The sequence below is a fragment of the Ochotona princeps genome, chromosome 1 (assembly GCF_030435755.1).
Source record: "Ochotona princeps isolate mOchPri1 chromosome 1, mOchPri1.hap1, whole genome shotgun sequence".
Lineage (NCBI taxonomy): Eukaryota > Metazoa > Chordata > Mammalia > Lagomorpha > Ochotonidae > Ochotona > Ochotona princeps.
The window spans coordinates 167428427-167450987 of NC_080832.1; the positions used below are offsets into that span (position 1 = coordinate 167428427).

The window sequence follows — 22561 nt, forward strand, 5'->3', positions numbered from 1 at the left end:
CAGGTGTCCTGAGCTTCCTGCAGGGCCAGCTGCTCTCCCCACAGTTGACAGGGACTGTGTTGTTTCTGGACAAGGGTCTCTTGTGGCCTTGCGAAAGAGAGCTGACATTCTGACACTTGGGAACTTCAAAGCCTCCGACTTGCACGGCCCTCGGGCTGTTTTCCACTTGCACCCCTCTTCTCACTGCCTTTGGCTGTTGCTTTGGTCTTGGGGGGGTAATTTGTCAACAGGGGGTGTGACGCATCTGTGTGGGAGAGATCTTGAAGTGGGGCGGGCCCAGAGTGGCCCCATAGGCTCTGTGAAGCAGCTGAGTAAACTCCTCTGGGTTGTTCCTCCTGTTTGTGCTTGGACAAGATGACAACAGAATTCCTACATCTGTGGAAGCAGGAGAAAGTGTGTGTTTCCCCTCAGAGAAATCCAAAAATTGTAACTTGGAGGTTTCACTGGCCTTGCAACTATTTGATTGAATAGCCAGGAATTTCCTGCACCATAGCTTATCTTTGTTGATAAAGTTAGGATGTCAGGAGGGACAACTTGGAATACCAAAATCAGAAAGATGTCCCCATTCACTGGTGTGCTACCTGCATGGCTGCATCAGCCAGGAGCCTCTTACAGACACGTGGTTAGCTGGATGCCAGGACATGCTGGCTCAAGCCCAGGCCCTCTGGGATGGGCGTGGGGCTCCCCAAAGGGTTTCTTAGCTGCTGTGCCAACTGTTAAGTCCTGGATAACTTTTTGAGTGAAAACTAAGTCCTGGTTCTTGCATTTACAACTTGAGAATCCCTAATCCCAAAGTGCAAAATGCTGCAAAACCCAAAACTGTCAGCTGCCAACTCTTGCCAAAGTAGTAACTGTTGCCTGGCCTCATGTAAGATTATAGTCGAAGTGTGGTATGAAATAACTTCTAGGTTTATTTGTATTGGGAGCACAGGAAACATAAATTAATTTCATGGTTAGACTTGGGTTCCAGCTCCACTTTGTCTCATGCACGTGCAAATGTTTTAAAATCTGAGAAGAAAATCCAGAAAGCTTCTAGCCCTAAGTATTTCAGGTATGGTATATCAGCTGGTACTAGATTGTACCCTTGGCCACAAGGCTGTTTCTCCAGCTACAAAACAGAGGCCATGCTATTCTACCTACTTGTTAGGACTTTTGTTAGAAAACCAAGGCAAATGAGGAAAGAAAATACTGTGTAATTTTTTGAAATGGACGTTGGTGTCATTGTGAAGCTCATTTTGAATGTAGTGCCCGATCATGGACAAGCACTGTTTCTTACTTCCAGTACTGTGATGGCTAGATATTTCCAGTGCCAGTGGATTTGAAGCTCTCGCTGGTTAAGATATGCCTCTGCATGGGGCAGGAATCCCAGGCTGCTTCCTTCTAAGGGTCTTAGGATGTGCACTCCAACTCAGGTTTTCTCTGAAGCACCTGAAGGTGACAGGAAGAGACTCTCACAGCATCTCACAGCATCTTTCATTGTTCACTGAAGACTGAAAATGCACAAACACTCCCTGCTAGAGCCCGTGACAGCAGTGGGTCCTATGAGATTGCCTGGAAGAACCCCAGCCACGGTTCCCAGCTGTGCTTGGATGAGCTTCCAATCACTCAACGAGAAGGGGACCACACAGAGCTCATGGAAAAATGAAATTAGAGCAAAAGTGTATTTTCAGGGTGACAGCATCCAAAATCTAGGAGCCATTTTCCCACAGTGTTCACACCACCACACAATGTGGGGAAACTCTCCAGGGGTCTTCATTCAAAGACAGTAGATGACAAATGTTCTGATGGGTCCTACTTAAAGACTAATGAGCAGAGGGGGCCCTTGGGTGGCTAAGCCGTCACCTATGGCGCCAGCATTCCATATGGGTGCACCAGTTCATAGCCCAGCTGCTCTACTTCCAATCCAGTTCCCTGCCAATGGCCTGAAAAAGCAGTGGAGGATGGCTCAAGCCCTTGAGCCCCGTAACCATGTGGGAGAGCCAGAAGAAGCTCCTGGCTTTGGAGCAGCCTAGCTCTGATGCTAGCTGCCAGTTGGAAAGTGCACTGCTGGATGGAAGCTCTCTGTCTCACTCTGTAATTCTGACTTTCAAGTAAAACGAGTGAGCCTCCTAAAGTCATTAACAGAGTTTCTCAGTGCTCATGTGGATGCTGAGTGTGACCTCAGCCCTCTTCGGCTCAGCACTGGCTTTCGCTCTTTCTTCATTAGCCAGAGAGGAGGCTGTGAGCAATAACTATGACATCATAAGTAAACCCTAAAGTGAAACCGTAGTCCCGTGATCTGTAGTTTACTGCCATTCCAGAAAGGACTTATCATGAGCAGGGGTAGCAATGCTTTCGTGAAATTGAGAAACCCTGTTGTGTTCAGGCAGCTGCTTGTGTCTTGTGACTGTACTATGCCTACATCCTGGGTGGGCTGCTGCCCTCGCTGTCATGGCACCTCACAGCTGCTGCTGGTCCTTCCTGTCACCCCCCTCACTGATGCCAGGGCAGGACGGATGAGACTGAGCTGGGGCCAGCGTACGAATCACAGTCCATCACTTTTCCCCCCAGAGACTCCGACCTGTTTCTGTTGGACACCCGTGTCGTGTGGGCCTCGGAAGAAGGCTGGCTGGAATTTGACATCACGGCTACCAGCAATCTATGGCTGGTGACCCCACAGCATAACCTGGGCCTTCAGCTGAGCGTGGTGACACAGGACGGTACGTACTGACTCGTCAGGCCTCGCGAGTGGTCGTGTTTATCCGTTTGTGGTGGAGTTATGCTTTATAGCCCAGGCCTGAGCCCCAGGGTGATGCACTCACCTTTCCCTGTTGCATGCTGTTGAAAACCAAACCTTTCCCTCGAACTCTTCTGCAAAGAAAGTAGGGACTGGCATGGGCACCATCCCTCAGGAGAGCAAGTGAGGTCCCAGAGTGGCAAGGGGAAGCCAGCTCTCCTGGGCAGAGGCAGGTAGAGTTCTGGCTGCCAGGTGGGTGGGCCCAGGGTGTATTTCCTGTCCCCTCTTTTTCTGCAGCCTCGGTGCTCAGCACCACGAAATGCCAGCTGTTGGTTGCACCCCTCCCAGGTGCTTCTCACTGTATGCTGCACCTGCAGTTACTTCCCTGTCTGGGAGAACTTTGCGCAGTGGCTTCTCCCCCCACACCCCCGGCCCCCTGTCCCTCTCTTGGAAAGCTGGATGTGACCCTTATACGGGAGCCAGTAAGGGATTAAATGAAAGATTTGCCTTTGCCTGGCAGGCCTGCACGTCAACCCCCGAGCTGCAGGGCTGGTGGGCAGGGACGGTCCCTACGACAAGCAGCCCTTCATGGTGGCTTTCTTCAGAGTGAGCGAGGTCCACGTGCGCACCACCAGGTCGGCAACCAGCCGGCGCCGGCAGCAGAGTCGCAGTCGCTCTACCCAGGCCCAGGACATGTCTCGGGTCTCCAGCGTGTCAGGTGGGTATGGGCGGGGAGCTGGTCGGCCTGGGTGACAGCAGAAGGCCCCCAGTGCCTTCAGATGTCCAACAGCTTGTGCTGAGCAACAACGGGCCTCTGGGTGCTTGGCACAGCCTCCAGCTGCCTGGCTGAGATCCTGGGGCCTTTGGGGCAGAAGCTCAGTACGCTACGACTCTGCCCACACAAACCGTGGCAGCCTGTGTACAAGAATGAGCACCGCTCACGTGTTTCAGTTGTGTTTCTAGTTGCATTATGCCTGGACTGTTGCAGGTGGGACTTGAGAGGGTTAGAGTGAATATTCTTTTCCCAAAATGCTTGGGACCTAAAATGTTGTGGCTTTTTCTTCAGATTTCACTGTATGTATTTGCATAAACTTAACAAGATTCCTTGGACCCAAGTCTAAACATGAAATTCGCTTATGCTTCATATATATCTTACACATACAGCCCAAAGATAATTTCAAACAACATTTTTAGTGTCCCTGCATTTTGGCTGGCACATAGAGTTAGGTGTGGAATTTTCCCCTTGTGGCACCCCATGCATTTTGGAGCATTGTGAATTTCACATTTTGGTTTAGGGGTATCTGGCAATCAGCCCACTCCAGACTTGTGCTCTTGGCTGGTGGTGATGAAGGGCCGTTCAAGTGGCCCTCAGGGTGGATGTTACTGGTGGGCTTACCTGGAGTGTCCAGCGTTCCTGCTTTGAGCAGGCCGTGTCTGGGGCCTCGGGTGGCGCTGGGAATCTCTCTTGCTGTTCTCCTTTGTTGATGGCCGTCTCTCTGTGTGGTGGCCTGGGAGGCAGTCGGGAGACTGTCCCTCTTTGGCATCTGCAGTGATGAGCACCTCTTGGCAGCTCCAGCATGAAGCCAGGGCGTGCTTGGTCTGTGTGGGGTCCTGTGTCCAAGGCTGCAGCAGTTTGCTGGGTAGGGAGAGCTCTGACTGGCCATGACTGGAGTTCGAGAATAGGGCGAGTCCCATTCTGTTGGGAAGAGGCAGGGGCATAGGGCAGGAGCTCCATCCGCTGGGCCTGCGGGAAGGCCCCTCCTTCACTGTGTCACCTGTGGCTTCCAAGTCTACCCAGTGAGACATGGAGTGAGATGGGACTGGTGGTCCCACAGTAAAGCGGTCTTAAATTCAGTTCTGGATGGTGTGACCTGAAACCAGCACTTTCAGGCTCTGGGTTTCCTTTGGCTGTTTAAGAAGCCCAGGGAATCAAGCCTGAGTGGGAGCTTCACAGGGCAGTTCCGGTTGGAGAATGTGCTGCCCTGTTACTCCGCGTGGACCTCGTCAAACTCTGTCAAGTGGGGATCATGACCACTATGTTGATTTGCTGGGGTTCAGTGAGTAGCTCGTAACAGCATTTGAAGATTAATTTCATCCTGTTACAGGAGGTCAGATCTTGGGGGCTTGTGTTAGGATTCCTGGAAAGCAAGCAGAATGCCTCTAGAAAAGGCATCCATTTATAGGTGTCTTCTTGGGGCTCACATTGGAGTGCAGTGAGTTCATCTGCTGCCTGTGACCCTGACAGTCCACAGCTGAGTGCCCTGTTACGTCCGGGCTGCTCCGCTTCTGAGCCAGCTCCCTGCTCGCTTTGGCTTGGCACAGCCCCGACTGCGACTGCAACCATTTCACGAGTGCACCAGTGTGTGGGCTTTCTTTGGCCCTCTGTCTGCCTGTGCCACTCTGCCGTTCAAATAATTGTCCTCCAGGGCCAGATGAGTTAATGCGTCTCTCCAATGTACCAGCTTTTCTCTTTGAATTAACGTGCCCACTCCTCCCCGTGACTTGGTTGTGGGGTTGGGGGCTCCGCCACCCAGTGCGAAGAGCCCCCATGCGTCTTGGAAGCCTCACAGAGCCTGGGTGTTCCTGTGCTTACCACTAGAAACAGGCTGGGGATTAGGACAAGAAGGAGAAGTGCTTGCATTCTGTGCTGCCTTCAGATGCGGCCGCCTTTGGCTACTCGTCCCCACTTCCCTTCAGGGCGTGGTGGAGCCTGCAGTGGCCGGCGCCCATTCATTAGTGAGCTGTGGTCACTTGGGTACCGCAACTTCAGACACGGAGGCATCGCTTGAAATGTTGATTGCTTATGAAAATTAAAATTTCACTTTCATATCTCCTCTCACTCCACCCAAAATGCATGCCAATTATTTTTATAATTGAGAAAAGATGTTCTCCCTGATTTGGGTTTCAGCAATGTCACCCAATTATTATTTTTCCAAGACCCTTTCAACTTTTTTTTCTCAGTTGGATGAGATGAAACTAAATAGGATATTCAAATTGGTTTCATTTGCAAGTGTCTCGTTTTGCGCAGTCTCCCCTCCCTGCCAGCAGTACTTGTACATGTGCGATGCTCTCTTCAGCAGCACCAAGGCACAAGAGTTCACACAAAATCCCTCTGGCCTCATAGATAACGGGCGCTTCCAAAAGGCCGTGGAAAACACTCACAACAGAGGTTTATTTTGATGCAGACATTTTCAGAAATCCATGTGCAGTTTTCAGAGTATACATTTTCTGTAAAATTTCTGAAAACTTGTATGTATGGAGCTCAGAATATTTTTACCTAAAATATACCTTATAATTCCATTTCCACGCCCACTCGGAAGTGACATTCTAATTCAGAGGCCCCCAGAAAGCATGACTGTGAAGGAGCCTTCCACCTCTTCCTCAAAAATCCTATTTCTCATGGTCTAAGAAATCTCTGTTACATAGAAGTATTTCCTGATTGTGACTCCAGTGTCTGTCCCTTCACAGAATGTGCTAAACAGCTGTCGCTTGCAGCATGCATGACAAGGCACTGGATGGTGTTTCATCAACATAGCGACACTTAGCCCTGATGTGTGAAACTTATCACAACTTTCAGGAGCTCCAACTTATACAACTTTAGGTCCCAAGGCTACTCTGGGTTACAGTTGGAGTTGAGAATATATATACAGGTCAAATTTTTATATAATTTTAAAAGATACACTGAAACATATAATAGGAGAAACTTATGTAGTTAAATTTACATTTTAAGAAGACTCATGAAATACATAGGATATGTAGGCTAGAAGGGTACACCAATTGAAGTACCAGTTGGTGTATTTGGGTCTCTCCCGTTAATGGACATGGACTTGTGGAGGGAGTAATCTCTCTTTGAGATCTCCAGAAAGAAGACCCACTACTTGGAAAAGTAGACTGGGTGGTCTCTGTCCCCACCACCCCCAACCTCTGGGCTACCCTACACACCACCTGGCTGTCCTGCAGACAGAATGGCCATAGACTAGGTGTAAGGGAACTCTCCCACTAGAATGCTCCTGGTGCCTCTGCTGCCCCACTTCTTCCACGGCGTGCTCCTAGGGAACTGACACTTCTCTGTGGAAAGCAGGAAGAGGCCCACCAGGAACCATCGTGCATCTGGGTAAAGACGTGAACACCATTCATCACTTGCCTGTCATCAGCGCAAAGCATGGCAAGGAAGTGTGAGGCTGTTTGGGGAGCAGAGCTGTGAGTGCTGGAGACAGCAGGACTCGTGCACAACAAAGGAGCGAGGCCAGGAACTCCATCCTCTGCCTCTCTACCGCCCACCCAAAGCTACTCTCCAAGTCATGCTTGGCTTTCAAGCAGATTTCCTGAACATGTGTGCTGGCCCGTGGCTCTGCATGGCAGGCTCCAGGATGATGGCGGCCCTTGCCCTTGCTTGTCTGCTGCTGTCTGCCCCTGTGAACAGTGCATGTGGACCAGGCTGTGTGTCTGCAGCGGGTGTGCATGGTCTCTGGCAGCACCACTACTGAGGGTCTTTGCACAAGTCCCAGTCAGCTCGCCGCCAGGCTGCCACCCAGGACTTAGCTTCAAGGTGAGAGTTGCTCTCCACTTGCTGCTGTCCGTCTTTTGGCTGCTCTTACATTCTTAGCTCCTGAGGGGGACAGTGACACCATTGGACACTTATCAATAGTTCCATAAACAGATGGTCTTGAAGGATGATGCCATGAGGCCATTCCAGATTCTGCTCAAGCAACTTTTCCAGCATCTCTGCTTTAGCCATCTTTGCAAGGGAGAAGGTGGTTGATGTGGTTTCAAGCGAGCTGGTGGCTCTGAGCCTTCTGCAAGGTCAGCCAGCTGGCTGCTGCCCAGGGACTTTGAATCCATTTTTGTTTTGGCAGATGATGATTCAGACATGTTAACTACCACTTCTAACAATTTGTGTAAAATTGGAGTAGTTTGTTTTATCCTCAATGTTTACATTGTCATCACCCAGATAAACCAGGTGTCTAACACAGTAACCTCTCAGAAGGCATCTGTCTTTGGACATGAGTCCCCCACAGCCACAGGGCCACCAGGTCACATTTCTTAGAGAAAGTTCTGTTTCCATCTCTTTCCATGCAGGCAGCCATGGTACATGCGGATGTGCTGTTGGCTTTCCTGTTGATAGCTCATATGTTCTGTCACTGAGCCTTCCCCATCGAGACCAAGTTCACTATTGCAGAATAAGAAAGGTAACCAAAATTCATCTTTTGCAAAACAACCATTTGACGACTGTCTTATGACCCTGCAGCCCTGTGCTATGGACTGTGTCCCCCGGGCTGCCTCACTGGCATCTGTGGGTTGGAAGGGACAAAGCTGAGTGGTCTTGGCTCAGGACTGCACTTAGGCAGTTTGTGATGTTTAAGAGGAGTTGGATATGTTATGTTGTCATCACGATCTGACCTTAAAATGGTGAAGCCTCCAGCTTGGCTTCCAGAAGTCTGAGTTAAGAGAAGTATGTTTACCTTCTTTTAAATGAAGTCAAAGATTACTCTCCATACTCTTGGAGCACGGATGTGACATTAGTGATTGAAACAGGGTCATTCCAGTTGCCTCCCATTCACTAGTAAACCTTTTGGGGATAATGGCTGCCGGCCACTTGAGAGAGACTAGAAAGTTTTCTCCAATCTCACCCCTAGGTTTATCACTTGTCAATATACAGCGATGGTAACAGGCAGTAATCAGGCGCTACAAATGCCTAAGTAGTTCACCGACTAGTAGCCCTTGGAGGAGGGAGGAGGGAGACAGCCTAGGGAGTTACAGAGAGGCTTGGAAGTCCGTCATCAAGGGACCGCTTGGCTTGTGTGTAGGACAACGCACCTTCTAATCTTCAGAATGAAGACAAAGGAGGAGGCAAGGTCTGAGTCCCATTGTCTTCTGCCTTCCTTGAGGTGAGGCCTCGTGACATATGGGCCCGTTTGATTCCTCCTGCAGGTTGCCCTTAGCCCTCACAGGGGAGGCTGGGACCTAGGGGCAGGAAACAGAGGCCATAACCAAGGAAAACAAGTGTCAAGGCCAAGGTTCGATGGCTGAGAGGAGAGCATGGGACCAGAGCCGTGTGCTGGGGGTGCTGGGGGGCACTGGTGTCCACAGACAGATGTTGTGTCTGAACGGGACAGACCTCTCTCCCCCTTGAGCCCTCTGGTCTGGATGGTGTCTGCAATCCGAGTGCTGCCAGTCTCAGCAGCTCCGACTCACAGGTTGGGAACAGGGCTCCGCACTTGAGATAAGCGCCATGCCTGGAGTGCAGGTGGACCTGCCAGGCTGAGGGCTGCTGCTCTGAGATCATGGCATCTGCCTTGGGACTGTTTATTTTGTTTTTAGACTTTTATGCTTTTAAACGGCAGAGACGGAGGTAGGACGGGGATGGGGAGAAAAGGAAGACACAAAGATGTTCCATCTGCTGCTTTTACCACTTCCAAATGCCTGCAGCAACTGGGCTGGGCCAGGCCAAAAGCTAGGAGGCGGGAACTGTGGACTGCTCCTGTGGCGGCTGGGACCTGCGCACCTGAGCCCGCTCAGCTGCCTCCCAGGGTGTGCGTTAGCAGGAAGCCAACCCTGGCAGTGGAGCCAGGACTGAAACCCAGCTCTCCAATGGCAGCCTCACTGCTGTGCCAAACGCTGGCCCAGTGTGCTGTTGACTGCTCTGTCACTAAACTTCTCTCTGTCTTGCCCCTGAAGGTGACGGCAAAGGGACAAAGCTGGGTTACCCTTTCCCAAGAAAGCAGAAATGTTCCTGTTAAATCAATTATGTCAGTTTAATTAGCTCTCTTCAAACTTTATCTAAACAGAGATCAAGGCTGGTGGGGGTGAGAGATTACTTTATCTGCCATCCATCTGTTCAGAAAAATAGCACACATGTCAGTTCCATATGGAAAACCAGCCATGGACCCCTGGCCTGCAGACCCACGCATTCTGGCCTTCGCGGGTATTTATTCAGCCCTTGCCAGCATCCGACATGGAATTACATGGAAACTTGAGCATGGCCTATGAGTATCTATAGGAAGGAAAACAAGAGGGCTTAATTTCCTCTCCCCACTCTTCCTCCCTCTAGCCCCAATTCCTACTTACCAACAAAATGCCAGTGTTTGTAAGTTCTCAAAGAAACTGCTGTTTTCTTTGTCGAGCAGCAAGAGAATCATATCATCAGCGATCGGTGACGTCACAGCGGCCTGCAAGGTGTCACCGTGGCTGTGGGCGGCAGGGAGAACCGTTGGAGGACATACCCTGGCCTGCACTGTGACAGCCATGCGCTCGTGGCCCAGCCGTCCTGCATTCGGTTCAGTTCTGACTCCTGGTGACAGTACAGTTCAAGCTCAAAGTTCCAAGACAATCCCCAGCCAGACTGCCCTCACTTCAGGCAGCAGTCCTATGTGAGGAACCCGTGCCATTTGCCCTCCTGTCCGACTTGCCTGCAGATTTAAGAATCTCCTTGGCCCCTTCTTTTCATGATTTATGATTTTCTGGAACAATTTTGTATGGTTATGAAGAGGCACAACTCAGGGCCAGGTCAGGAAGTGGGAGTGAGGGAGGTGGGGACCACGAGTTCCTATATCCCTCAAGTTTACCACCCTCAGAATATCAGTAAGTTCACCCATCTGGAGACTTCTCTGAGCCTCACTCTCCCAGGTCCAGTCTGTTTTCTGTTGTTGAGACTGGGTAGTTTGTAGGAAACAGACATTTGGTTTGACTTAGGGTTTTAGGGTTTTGAAAGTCTGAGCTTCAGTGGCCACCTGTAGCGAGGGCCTGGTGCTGCATCCTGATACAGCAGATGGGTTCATGTGGTGGGAGCGCCTCAAGAGCAGCCAGCAGTGCAAACAGAGGCCAAGTTGGGTTACTTTCTCTATAAACACCTGCTCTCAGGGTGACTAGTTTAGTCCCGTGAGACCTGACCCACTTCCACGAGACAGGCATGAATCCCAACAGCAGTGCCCTCATGACTGATTGCCTTCCTCCTGGGCCCAGCCACCTGTCAGTATCATTTCCAGAAACATTGATTCTGGTGCAAAGAAATTTTGAAATCTTTTCATGATACATATCTTTTCATGATACATATTTTCCATTAACTTTCAGAAGACAGAAAGTTTGTTTTGTTCAGCATTCTTTATGCCTTCTCAAGATATTTGCCTTTCTACAAGTCTAGAAAATACTAGCCATATCTGCAAACAAAACTTCTCCCCTATTTCTATCTTCAGAAATTTCTAAATCTGTACCTAAAACCATCAAACTATTCAAGGAAAGCATAGGAAGCACTTTGCAAGATAAAGTCGCTGGTAAAGGTTTAGGAAAATCACCAAAAGTACAAGCAGACAAAGCCACAAAATCAAAAGGGAAGCTTCTGTGCAGCAAAGGAAATGATCACCAAAGCAAACAGGCAAGCAGAACGGGAGAAAATCTCCTCACACTCTACAACCAATATCCAGGGTTCACAAACACAACAGCAGCCGAACAACCAACCTGATGAAGAAGTGGGTGAAGGAAATGAATAGGCACTTTTCAGAAAAACAAGTTCAAATGGTCAATAGGCATATGAAAAAGTCTCAGGCTCCCTAGCTACAGGGAAATACAAATAGAAAGCACATTGAGGATCATCTGACTCCAGAAAGAATGACCTACATTCAGACATCTATAGAAAACACTTGCTGGCAAGAATGTGGGGAAAAGGTACCCTAATCCACTCTAATTGGCAGTGTAGGACACTTGCTAGCGTGGACGTGGGGAAAAGGTACCCTAATCCAATCTAATTGGCAGTGTAGGACACTTGCTAGCGTGGACGTGGGGAAAAGGTACCCTAATCCACTCTAATTGGCAGTGTAGGACACTTGCTAGCGTGGACGTGGGGAAAAGGTACCCTAATCCAGTCTAATTGGCAGTGTAGGACACTTGCTAGCATGGACATGAGGAAAAGGTACCCTAATCCACTCTAATTGGCAGCGTAGGACACTTGCTGGCGTGGACGTGGGGAAAAGGTACCCTAATCCAGTCTAATTGGCAGTGTAGGACACTTGCTGGCGTGGACGTGGGGAAAAGGTACCCTAATCCACTCTAATTGGCAGCGTAGGACACTTGCTAGCGTGGACGTGAGGAAAAGGTACCCTAATCCAGTCTAATTGGCAGTGTAGGACACTTGCTAGCGTGGACGTGGGGAAAAGGTACCCTAATCCACTCTAATTGGCAGCGTAGGACACTTGCTAGCGTGGACGTGAGGAAAAGGTACCCTAATCCAGTCTAATTGGCAGCGTAGGACACTTGCTGGCGTGGACGTGGGGAAAAGGTACCCTAATCCACTCTAATTGGCAGTGTAGGACACTTGCTGGCATGGACATGAGGAAAAGGTACCCTAATCCAGTCTAATTGGCAGTGTAGGACACTTGCTGGCATGGACATGAGGAAAAGGTACCCTAATCCAGTCTAATTGGCAGTGTAGGACACTTGCTAGCATGGACGTGGGGAAAAGGTACCCTAATCCAGTCTAATTGGCAGCGTAGGACACTTGCTGGCGTGGACGTGAGGAATAGGTACCCTAATCCAGTCTAATTGGCAGTGTAGGACACTTGCTGGCGTGGACGTGGGGAAAAGGTACCCTAATCCACTCTAATTGGCAGCGTAGGACACTTGCTGGCGTGGACGTGGGGAAAAGGTACCCTAATCCAGTCTAATTGGCAGCGTAGGACACTTGCTAGCGTGGACGTGGGGAAAAGGTACCCTAATCCACTCTAATTGGCAGCGTAGGACACTTGCTAGCGTGGACGTGAGGAAAAGGTACCCTAATCCAGTCTAATTGGCAGTGTAGGACACTTGCTAGCGTGGACGTGGGGAAAAGGTACCCTAATCCACTCTAATTGGCAGCGTAGGACACTTGCTAGCGTGGACGTGAGGAAAAGGTACCCTAATCCAGTCTAATTGGCAGCGTAGGACACTTGCTGGCGTGGACGTGGGGAAAAGGTACCCTAATCCACTCTAATTGGCAGTGTAGGACACTTGCTGGCGTGGACGTGGGGAAAAGGTACCCTAATCCAGTCTAATTGGCAGTGTAGGACACTTGCTAGCATGGACATGAGGAAAAGGTACCCTAATCCAGTCTAATTGGGAGTGTAGGACACTTGCTAGCATGAATGTGGGGAAAAGGTACCCTAATCCAGTCTAATTGGGAGTGTAGGACACTTGCTAGCGTGGACGTGGGGAAAAGGTACCCTAATCCACTCTAATTGGCAGTGTAGGACACTTGCTAGCGTGGATGTGGGGAAAAGGTACCCTAATCCAGTCTAATTGGCAGTGTAGGACACTTGCTGGCGTGGACGTGGGGAAAAGGTACCCTAATCCACTCTAATTGGCAGTGTAGGACACTTGCTAGCGTGGACGTGGGGAAAAGGTACCCTAATCCACTCTAATTGGCAGTGTAGGACACTTGCTAGCGTGGACATGAGGAAAAGGTACCCTAATCCAGTCTAATTGGCAATGTAGGACACTTGCTAGCGTGGACGTGGGGAAAAGGTACCCTAATCCAGTCTAATTGGCAGCGTAGGACACTTGCTGGCGTGGACGTGGGGAAAAGGTACCCTAATCCAGTCTAATTGGCAGCGTAGGACACTTGCTAGCGTGGACGTGGGGAAAAGGTACCCTAATCCAGTCTAATTGGCAGCGTAGGACACTTGCTAGCGTGGACGTGAGGAAAAGGTACCCTAATCCAGTCTAATTGGCAGCGTAGGACACTTGCTAGCGTGGACGTGGGGAAAAGGTACCCTAATCCACTCTAATTGGCAGCGTAGGACACTTGCTGGCGTGGACGTGGGGAAAAGGTACCCTAATCCAGTCTAATTGGCAGTGTAGGACACTTGCTGGCGTGGACGTGGGGAAAAGGTACCCTAATCCACTCTAATTGGCAGCGTAGGACACTTGCTGGCGTGGACGTGAGGAAAAGGTACCCTAATCCAGTCTAATTGGCAGTGTAGGACACTTGCTAGCGTGGACATGAGGAAAAGGTACCCTAATCCAGTCTAATTGGCAATGTAGGACACTTGCTAGCGTGGACGTGGGGAAAAGGTACCCTAATCCAGTCTAATTGGCAGCGTAGGACACTTGCTGGCGTGGACGTGGGGAAAAGGTACCCTAATCCAGTCTAATTGGCAGCGTAGGACACTTGCTAGCGTGGACGTGGGGAAAAGGTACCCTAATCCAGTCTAATTGGCAGCGTAGGACACTTGCTAGCGTGGACGTGAGGAAAAGGTACCCTAATCCAGTCTAATTGGCAGCGTAGGACACTTGCTAGCGTGGACGTGGGGAAAAGGTACCCTAATCCACTCTAATTGGCAGCGTAGGACACTTGCTGGCGTGGACGTGGGGAAAAGGTACCCTAATGCAGTCTAATTGGCAGTGTAGGACACTTGCTGGCGTGGACGTGGGGAAAAGGTACCCTAATCCACTCTAATTGGCAGCGTAGGACACTTGCTGGCGTGGACGTGAGGAAAAGGTACCCTAATCCAGTCTAATTGGCAGTGTAGGACACTTGCTAGCGTGGACGTGAGGAAAAGGTACCCTAATCCAGTCTAATTGGCAGCGTAGGACACTTGCTAGCGTGGACGTGGGGAAAAGGTACCCTAATCCAGTCTAATTGGCAGTGTAGGGTAGTGCAGCCACTATGAAAGTCAACATGGAGTGTGCTCAGACAACTAAAAATTGATCTACTTTATGATCCAGCTAACCCACTCCTGGGAATATATCCAAAGGAAGTGAAATCTGCATATGAAAAAATGACCTAAAACTCTATTTATAGAAGCACAATCCATGCTAGCGAAGACATGGAAACAAACTAGACGTCCATCAGAAGAGGAATGAATAAAGAAACTGTGATGCATCTACTCATGGAAGAATACACTCAACCGCTAAAAAGAAGGAAATTCTACCATTTGCAACAAAATGGTCCCACCTGGAGACCATTATGCTCCATGAAATAAGTTAATCTCAAAAGGACAAGTATCATCTGTTCTGATATAAGGCAACATTTATACAAAATGAAAAACAGATATATGCGTGAACAAATATATATCTAATCATACAAGAAATGTACAACACAGGCTAGATGCAGGGAAGTGAAGATACCTATATGTATATTCCTACTCCCAGTGGAATGGATAAATATATCTCAGCAATATGATGCTATTATGTCTTTGTCAGTACCTGCAGTGCCATAGCACATGTGGGTAGAACAATGTTGAACTTGTTGTTGGAGGACAATACTGTTGTCATAATCTGGGTTTGGGGGTGTGAGAGGAAACTTGGGGAGGGAGAGTGTCAAGGGACAGGAGGAATCCCTATACCTACAAAACTATGTCATGGAAAATAACAAAAATAATTTTTGAAAAGACAAGCATTAACTCATAAAAACAAAAGCTAAGCAAAAAAAAGAAATATATTGAATGGTGGGGATTTGGCCTAGCAGTTATGATGCACACACCTCGTATGGGTTTGATATCTATTTCTGATACCGGGCTCCTGCTGCCTACTGATGAAGCTGCTGGAAGCAGTGGTGATGACTCGAGAGATTAGAGTGCTGCTACCTGTGAGGAGCCCAACTTCTGGCTCCCAGTTTAGACCTGGACATTACAGACCACTGGGGGATGAACAAGCAATTGGAAATGCGTGCTGTCTTTCTCTTGCAAGTGAACACAGTGTGTTGGACTTGTATCTGCTCTATCTCATTACAGAGCATGTTACTTTTGGCCTTCTGAGAGTGTGCTGTGTTTAAAGCAGGTGCTAGAAATATGTCATCCAATTCTTTAATTCTCTCTTCAGTTGTATCTGATGTGTTTACTCATCTGTTTTGTTTTTGTTTTCATTGATCTTATTCTGTTTTTAAATTGTATTTATTCATATAGAGTGAGCACATTTCATGTATTTCTGACACAGATTTTAGAAGCATAGAAGTTCCTCCTTCCTTTCCCCCTCCTCATACCATAATGGCTCTTTCACTTTCTTCGCTAATTATGCCATATTTTCCTTTCACTTTACAATCACAAGCTCAAAGCTTTAATAGGTAAAAACATCAAAACATACAAGTAGAGAGGGAAAAATGGAAATTCTGCTATGACTTGGTAGCACAGACACAGGTTGGAATGAGCAATCCAGAGCCTAAGGATGTTCATCTTATAAAGATGACAGTTTCGTGTGCTCTGTGTAATGTTGTCACAGAACAGAGAAAATATGATATTTGTCTTTTGGAGACTAGCTTATTCCACTAAACATAATGGTTTTCCGTTGTAAATGACAACTAAATGTAAAAGTTTCATTCTTTCTTATGACTGAGTAGTATTCCATAGTGTATATTTCTTTGGCCAGTCATTAGTTGATGTACTTTTCTGTTGATTTCACATCTTAGTTATTGTAGATTGCTACAAACATAGCTCTCTTAAATGCTGACTTCATTTCTTTTGGATATATTCTCAGAAGTGGGATGGCTAGGGCCCTGTGCTATGGCCCAGTGGCTAATGCATGCTGGGGTCCTATACGGGTGCCAGTTCCTGTCCCGGCTGCTCCACTTCCCATCCAGCTCCTTGCTTGTAGCCTGGAAAAGCAGTGGAGGATGGCCTAATGTCTTGGGATGCTACATCCTCATGGGAGACCTTCAGGGGGCTCATAGCTCCTAGTTTCAAATCAGCTCAACTCTGGCTGTTGCGGCTACTTGGGAAGTGAACCAGCAGACGCAACATCTTTTCTTTTTGTAAGTCTGCCTTTCCAGCAAAAATAAATACTTTTTTTTTCTTTTAAGAAGAAGAAGTGGGAAGGCTGGGTCATATGGTAGATCGGTTTTCAGATAGCTAAGGAATCTTCGTATTCCATTCGTGGTTGCACTAGTTCGCATTCCCCCATATCCTTGCCAGCACTTACTGCTTTCTGATAGCTGTATGATAGCCATTCTAACTGGGGTGAGGTGGAACCTCATTGTAATTTTATGGTATCAGATAATAGATTTAGATCCTTAATCCATTTGTAGTTGATATTTATATAAGATATAAGGTAGGGGCCTTGTTTCTTCTACCTATGTAGATCCAAATTTCCCAGCACCATTTGTTGAAAAGACTATAATTTCTCCCTGGATTGATTTTGGTTTGATTGTCAAAAATCAGTTGCCTGTAGATGTGTGGGTTTATTTCTGGGGTTTCTGTTAAGTCCCACTGATGTTCATGTGTTTTCTGTGCCCGCACAAGGCTGTTTGGTTACAACTGCCCCAGTCTGGTACTGGGGTATGACTGGCTTTGTTCTTGTTAAAATTGCCCTAGCTATTCAGGGTCTCATTTTTCTGTATGAATTTTAGCTTGTTCTTTCTGAAGCTCTCAGAAGAATGTCATAGGTATCTCGATTGTGATCACACTGAATCTGTAAATTTCTTTCAATAATATGGACATTTTGGTGTTAATTTTACCATGTTCTACATTAACTCTACATGATTCTTCCATGTATTGTATAAGAAATAGAATATATTTTTTATGTTTTGTAATTTTTTGTTGTAGAGACCTCTCACTTCTTTGGTTGAATTTATACCTGAATGCTTCAACTTTTTTGGTAGGGGATTTTTGCACCTGTATTTATCAGGAATATTGGTCTATAATTTTCTTTGCCTTCTTTCATTAGGGTAATTATCATTATTCTGTATATCTGTGTGGCTGGGTGGGTGATGGCAAATTCTTTCCATTTCTGTTTATACTGCCTTTATGCATACATGAGAGCATCACTGAGTACAGTATTCTGGGTTGAAGATTCCTCCCTTTAGGGCGTGGACTCCCCCCATTCTCTCCAAGTCTAGCGTTCCTGCGAGGAGTCAGCCATGAGTCTGATTGGAGAGCCTCTGAATGTAGCCTTTTCTCCCGTGCTGGTGAAAGCCTGAGGATAGTGTACTTGGAGAACCCTTCCCTTCTCCATGTTCGGGAATTTCTTTCTCTGTTTTTATTTTGCTATTATTCTAATTCATTCTCTTCTTTCCACACCTTCAGGTTAGATAGATGGTTGCTATCTCATAAATCTTGAATACTATCTTTGGTTTTTCTCTCTTTTTTTAAATCTTAATGATTGTTTTCAAAAGATCTGTCTTCTAGTTCAGCAATTCTTTCTTCTGCCAAGTCTGTTGTTAAGAATTTCCACTGTATTTTTTATTGGGCATATTGAATTCATTTCTAATATGTCAGCTTGATTTCAGTTTCTGACTCACATGGAAGGTTTCATTCATGTCATATAAAGATTTTCTTAATTCCTGCATTTGATTTTTATTGTTTTTCAGTAGCCTTTGTGATCAGTTTTTGGAATTCCTTTTCAGGCATTTCCTTAATCTCTTCATTTTTGCTTTTGTGGTTCTTGGGGTTCTTGGGGTCACAGTGTCTGGTTCGTTCATGTTTCTCCTTCATCTCCATTTGTTTTCAGGTATTTCAGGAGGGACTGGGAGTTTTCTCCTCCTTGGCGTTGTATCTCTGGGTTTCAGCGGCTGTCCAGGGCTGTATGCGGGCAGTGGGCGGTGTCCTCTGCTCTGTGGTTACAGGTGGCAGCCAGGTGTGGCATGGTGAGTCTCCCCCTGTCTGTATGGGGAGGCCATGATCAGGGTGTTGACCTGTAGTTCATGGATCCTCTATTGTGAATTTTAGCTCTCCTCTTGACTCAATTTCTTTCTAAATGCCTGGATCCTCTTCTTGCTGAGGCATCATTTCCAGCAGGAAGCTTGTGTCTCTTTTTGTCCTACAAGATAACAGTATCTGCCTACTGTATTCTGATTCAGGGCCAGGAAATCCAAGAGTTCAAAGACTAAATCCAGTCCAAAGAAGCTTTCACTGTTTAGGTAGCTTATTGGCAGTGTGCAATCACGAACTGCATAATGATAGACTGCATATCTGGTGGTGGCCCCGTTAGAGTATAAAAGTTGAGCATCCTATTGCGTGATGATGTAATAGCCATGATGATGTCACAGAGCAAAGCATTGTGGGTTTATGCTGATGCTGTTGGAAACACATGTAGCTGTATTACCAGACATGTAAAAATACAGCAGGTATAATTTTGTGTGGTACAGAAGACGTAGTTCTCAGCTATGTTACTGCTAGTGATTTCTGCACACATACTGCAGCAACTTGCTACAGCTGATGTCTAATGCATCTCTTGCTGCATCATTTTCTCTTGTGCATGATTTGAGCTCATGTTGCTTTGTTCATCAGGATCCCAGAACACACTGTGATGCTCACATAGTGATGAAATCACCTAACAACCCATTTCTCAGAAGGGATCCGCTTCACTCAGGACTGCCATGGGAAGGGCCAGGGTAGCCACTGACCTGGGCTTGTGTCTTGCTCTCGGACCCCCCCCCATTAATCCTTCAGACTCACAGCTCTGGATGTGTCACGCCGTGGCTCTGACACCTTCAAAGTTTCACTTTGCCCCTCCGGTAGGAAGCCCAGACCTTGGTGGTGGATATCCAAATTTCTTCATTTCTCCAACACTCTATATACAGGGGAGCTTCTCACACCGCATGGGAATGATGTGTAAAATAAAAACATAAGTAAACATAAGTGTATTTGGCTGCAGATCTTTTAAAACTCGTGTTGTTTGTGTGTAGCTTGCTCTTTATGGACTTTCTGAATACCCCCTATAGGCAGGAATTTCAAATATTTTTGCACAAAAGCAAGCTTTTAATTCTCTTTGGCATGACTTCCTTGTGTCTGTCCTTCATTCCAACAGAACTACTCCCTGAGTTCCCCGTGGCCCTTGCAGAGCATTCACACTCAATGGTATGAGTTACTTGTGTATATGCCTGCTGCTCTGCTTCCTTGAGTCCTCAGGGGATGGAAGCCTAACTGACCTTCATGCTCTCATGCCAACAGAAGGCATGGGAGAGCTGGCCATGGGCCGCAGCGGGTCGGGTGCACTCAGGTTCTTGGTGGAGATCAGGTTAATCCAGGCTGGTGGCACCTTATCACACACAGTGGGTGCAATGCCCCTCTACCCTTGGCTGCATCTTCTCTGTGGTCAGCGACAGTTCTGAAAATATTAAATGGAAAATTCCAGGGATATATGATACCTGTATTTGAAACTGTTGTCATAGTATGTTAGGCCTGATTTTCTTGTTATTGATCTCTTTGCCTAATTGAGGCACTAAACCTTGCTAAAAGTGTGTATGTATAGAGAAGCACAGTGTGTGTGGCAGTACTGTGCCATGTGTGGTATCAGGTACCCACTGGGAATCTTGGAATGTATTCCTTGTGGATAATGGGAGACGCTTTCTGTAACCTTCGCCAAATTCCTGAACTGCTGGCTGCAGGGTCCTTACGTTTAGTGCAGAAATCTCAGCCCTGGCCATGAGGTTGGCACCCCAAGAGCACAGGCCTCCTGTGCAGGATTCCTTCCTTATGCTCCACTCTCCGTTCCTGGGCCTCCTGCAGAGGCCCCACTCCACTTCTTCCAGACTGCCCTCCTGAAATACAACAGCTCCTGCCTGGCACAGTCATTTGTGAAGGTCAATTCAAAGTCTCCAAGGCAGAGGGAGAGCATCTGGGCTCACCTTGCTCTGGGCCTTGTGCACAGCAGAGCCCACAGCACACATCTCTGTGGCTTAATGGTGCCCTCTCCTGTCAGCAGCATGCTCAGTGCCAACTGCAGAGTGGAAATCAAAGGTAGCAACATGCTCACGCCAACCATCAGGAAACCAGTGGAGATGCTGGGTGACCATGAGTGTCTTTTGGGGTCTCACTCATGGCTATCCTAAGTCTAGCTTGTGGCGAACTCTCCACGAATGTTTTACAATGAAGGAAGGAGTTTAATGGGCGCACCTTCTGATTTCCTCTGGCAGATTACAACAGCAGTGAATTGAAAACGGCCTGTAGGAAGCATGAGCTGTACGTGAGCTTCCAAGACCTCGGGTGGCAGGTGAGTTATCTCAACGGTAGCCGCCATCGTGACGTCCAAGCTTGGGGGTGAGATGTTTCCCCCACAGCATCCCTCCCAGCAGCCCAGCTCGCAGAGGAAGACCCATCAAGCATCCCCAAGAACTGTGATCCTTCAAAAACACACTTTCCAGGCCCTTTACCTCCTTCACTCAAAGCCCCCAGGGCCAATGTTTGTTTATGGGGGCATTTGAACAAACTCTCCTAGTTTTAAGAAAATGACCTGACAGCTAACTTCTCCAGTGGCGATTGGTTGGTTGGCTCGGTTGGTTGGCTCACCCAAACTACCCAGGAACAGATGCTTTGCCCCACATGGCAGAGACACTACCAGCTTGCAAACAGCAAATTACAGGTGACAGGAGAGTCATTTCCATATGTGGGTGTTGATGTTTTGATAGGAGTACCCTGGGTTTCTGGAGGGCCTTTGGGCCCAAGTCCATGAAACCAGACATGTGTGGGCTTCCAGGCCCAATAGGGTAGGTAATAGCTAAAGCCAAGTGAGCCTACGGAAGGAGCAAGGTCCCCAGAGGAAGACGAACCAGGTCACACAACCATTCTGCCACCTGAATATGAACTTGGGAATCTTCCCTAGGCCTCCTTCCCTGTCCCTTCTCACAGAGCTAGTGAAGTTTGTAGACAGAGAAGGGTCTATTGATGTCTCATTGTTCTCTTTCGTCATAAAGGACTGGATCATCGCACCCAAGGGCTACGCTGCCAATTACTGTGATGGAGAATGCTCCTTCCCTCTCAATGCACACATGAACGCCACCAACCATGCCATCGTGCAGACCCTGGTGAGCACACATCTGTTGTATTTCACATCTGGGAGTTAGCCCAGACCAGGCACCTTTGCTAACTGTGCTACTCCTCGTGTGTTTTCAAACAGGTGCACCTTATGAATCCTGAATATGTCCCCAAGCCTTGCTGTGCACCAACTAAATTAAATGCCATCTCAGTCCTCTACTTTGATGACAACTCCAATGTTATCCTGAAAAAATATCGGAATATGGTGGTGAGAGCTTGTGGGTGCCACTGACTTGCAAGCCTCTGCAAGGACCCAAGTTCCACCTTGGATTCCTGCTTGACATCTGCCTTAAAAAGCAGTGAAAGTGAGCTAAGACTTTGAGTCCGTCTCACGCTGGTGCCTTACTGCCCCAGGGAAGGCATGAAAGGGCCTCCTGGGTAACTTGCTCCCTTCGTGAAGAACACAAGCTGTTGGTCTGCAGGCAGCAGAGTTCGGATGTTTTACAGGCTGAGGCCTGGCCAAAGCAGACACTGACTTTGAATAAACAGCCTCCCATTCCCTGCCCACCCTGCCAGATTAGTTTTCGATCAGGCTGTCGTGCTGTTAGTAATAGGGAAAGCAGTGTTGGGATGAGCAAAAGCACCCCTGGCTGAAGTACCAGCTGGTCTCGTGGCGTCTTGTGCAGTGGCTGTGGGGGCCAGGGTCCCCGCAGCCGGGGCTCTGAGGTGGTGCCTTCCTCCTCTGTCTTGGCTGCTGTTTGAGCTCAAGTCTGTGCAACTTCATCTGAATGCTAGCCCTCCATCTGCACACCTCCATTCTCTCCTGTCTGCTGTACTCTGACAGACTCGAGGCAAGAAGGCACTTGGCAGTGGCCCTCACCCACATTGACAGCTGAAAACAACTGAGCTGCCTCTTTATACTGGACCAGCTCACTGGCAAGTACATTTGCCTCAGGACTGTCAGAACTAATAGCTGTTTCATTAACCTGTTCTTTGCCTGTTCCTAGACCGCCTAATCACGTCACAGGGTTGGAACTGAAGAGACAAAATGAGAAGGGGCACCCGGCCTTTAGGAAAGGGTTTGGGGTGCTGGCATGCTGTTTAGGAACTGAAAGCACAATTTTCCTTTGTAGAACGTTAAGGCTCAGATTCAATCTTAGAATATTTTTTAAAATGCTTTTTTCACAATCAT

The 22561-nt window shown here is 47.9% G+C and overlaps 1 protein-coding gene across 1 annotated transcript in view; it reads left to right on the top strand.

Annotated features, from left to right (window-relative positions):
* The window catches only part of BMP6 (bone morphogenetic protein 6), a 173830-nt gene extending 151930 nt beyond the window's left edge, over window positions 1–21900 (top strand). The window contains exons 3-7 of the mRNA XM_012930950.2: window positions 2551–2699; window positions 3237–3434; window positions 20532–20608; window positions 21309–21419; window positions 21512–21900. Of these exons, the coding sequence (XP_012786404.2) occupies window positions 2551–2699; window positions 3237–3434; window positions 20532–20608; window positions 21309–21419; window positions 21512–21661 (685 nt within the window). The 3' untranslated portion in view covers window positions 21662–21900. The remainder of the gene's footprint in view (window positions 1–2550; window positions 2700–3236; window positions 3435–20531; window positions 20609–21308; window positions 21420–21511) is intronic.
* Window positions 21901–22561: the final 661 nt, after the last annotated feature.